We start from the raw sequence: 1,640 nt of genomic DNA, 5'->3' as shown, positions 1-1,640 counted from the left end.
GACCGCACTGGCAGAATTGTTAAAGGCCTGGTATTAAATTTTTCTGAACTCATCCCTTTTATTTTCCTTGACAGAGTGCTACGTCATTAACATGAAGCATTTTTAATCGATTTTGAGTTATTATCTGGTTTTGTTTTACACTAATATCCTTCATGACACTTGTCTTCGTTACTTATGCTGAGATTGATATAACAATAACTGTATTCTTTTTTTCTGTATCGCGCTTTGCCACTTTATCAGACATGATTATTTGAAAGCTTGGAAAGAAGAGTCAAATTGTCCTGTTTTTGTTTGTTTATGCATGCATGTGGCTTGGGGGGGACTGAGTTAAGTGGATAAGAAAATGCCTGCTATAATTTCGAAAATGCATGATTAGCTGTACTCTACCATCGAGGCATTATGGTTCTACCTTTTTAAAACAAATGTAATTGTAGTGTTTTCCGCTCAAGCTCAAATTAAAAGCTTGGACTAAGAATTGTCTAGCTAATGCATCATGACACGAGTTGATTGTCAAGTATGTTTGCTTTCTTCTGATTCCTTTTTTTCCTCCTTGAAGGAAATGGCTCTTCCCAAAAGTAAATATGAAGAAGATGTTTTTATTAATAACCACACGGGTGTTTGGGGTTCATGGTGGAAGGATCACCAGTGGGGCTATAAATGCTGTAAGCAGACCATCCGTAACAGTTATTGCACTGGGGCTGCTGGAATTGAGGCTGCTGAGGCAGCAGCGGACTTAATGAAGTCTAATATTGCTCGTAAAGCAACTTCTGAAGGTTAGTACTCGGAATCCGTTTTGTAGTTTTTTAAAAATTGAACCTGGAATGTCTTCCTGAATGTGATAAACCTCATTCTTGGCTTTCAACCGAATGCATGTGCTTCAAGCTTTCTTTCCATAACATAGTGCTTGCATGGATATAATTTTATTTTAGAATATGTAAATTTATCATCGGTTAGCCATCAAATGCTTGGCATCCTCAATTCTTCATTGTATTAAGGTACAAAATTGTTCAATTGAACTCCTGAATGATCTTTTAACATCACCACAGATACACCAGCCCCAGCTGAAGAGAAAAAGCTAGCTACTTGGGGAAGTGAAGTACCTGATGATCTCGTCCTCGACCAGAAGAAACTTAATGAAGCTCTCAAGAAGGTATGAATCTTAATACCCTCTTCCTGCAATATCTCGTGTTATCATCCGTTTTCTCACCGCATTTTACTTGTTTCTTACTTGGGATTACCTATTTCGCCAGGAGGATGAAAGAAGGAAGGAGGAGAGGGATGAAAGAAAGCGTAAATACAATGTGAGATGGAATGATGAGGTATATTACTTTCTCTTGCTTTGATCGATAGGATCCTATGCAAAATTTAAATAGCAAGTTTAGGTTTATTCTTCGTTCGGGTAAAAAACAACGTGCTGCGCCCTCGTGTGCAGGTAACTGCGGAGGACATGGAGGCATATAGGATGAAGAAGGTACGTCATGATGATCCCATGAAGGATTTTCTTAACTAACTTGCCTACTTGTATTGTAAATGTTTAGTTTTAGTTCCAATGATCATCAAGGGAACCTCTCATCTGAGCTTTCAAAACATAAAGTTGTGATTGTGAAGATTTGAGGTTGTCCAACGTATAATGGGTCGGT

At 38.2% G+C, this 1,640-nt stretch overlaps 1 protein-coding gene across 1 annotated transcript; it reads left to right on the top strand.

Annotated features, from left to right (window-relative positions):
- The first annotated feature begins 6 nt into the window (after window positions 1-6).
- LOC111786329 (pre-mRNA-splicing factor SLU7-like) lies at window positions 7-1,634 on the top strand. Its single transcript, XM_023666636.1, has 5 exons — window positions 7-30; window positions 557-773; window positions 1,047-1,150; window positions 1,251-1,319; window positions 1,433-1,634. The coding sequence occupies exons 2-5, from the start codon at window positions 560-562 to the stop codon at window positions 1,508-1,510; spliced, it is 465 nt and encodes a 154-aa protein (XP_023522404.1). The 5' UTR covers window positions 7-30; window positions 557-559; the 3' UTR covers window positions 1,511-1,634.
- Window positions 1,635-1,640: the final 6 nt, after the last annotated feature.

This window comes from Cucurbita pepo, unplaced genomic scaffold (genome assembly GCF_002806865.2).
Source record: "Cucurbita pepo subsp. pepo cultivar mu-cu-16 unplaced genomic scaffold, ASM280686v2 Cp4.1_scaffold001458, whole genome shotgun sequence".
Lineage (NCBI taxonomy): Eukaryota > Viridiplantae > Streptophyta > Magnoliopsida > Cucurbitales > Cucurbitaceae > Cucurbita > Cucurbita pepo.
This window is presented reverse-complemented; position numbering and strand designations above follow the sequence as displayed.

What these genes read in the sequence shown, in the direction of transcription:
- LOC111786329 (XM_023666636.1), top strand. Translation starts at nt 560, where the DNA reads ATGGCTCTTCCCAAAAGTAAATATGAAGAAGATGTTTTTATTAATAAC. An exon ending in TCGTAAAGCAACTTCTGAAG is followed by an intron (nt 774 to 1,046) that starts GTTAGTACTCGG and finishes ACATCACCACAG; the next exon opens with ATACACCAGCCCCAGCTGAA. An exon ending in TTAATGAAGCTCTCAAGAAG is followed by an intron (nt 1,151 to 1,250) that starts GTATGAATCTTA and finishes CTATTTCGCCAG; the next exon opens with GAGGATGAAAGAAGGAAGGA.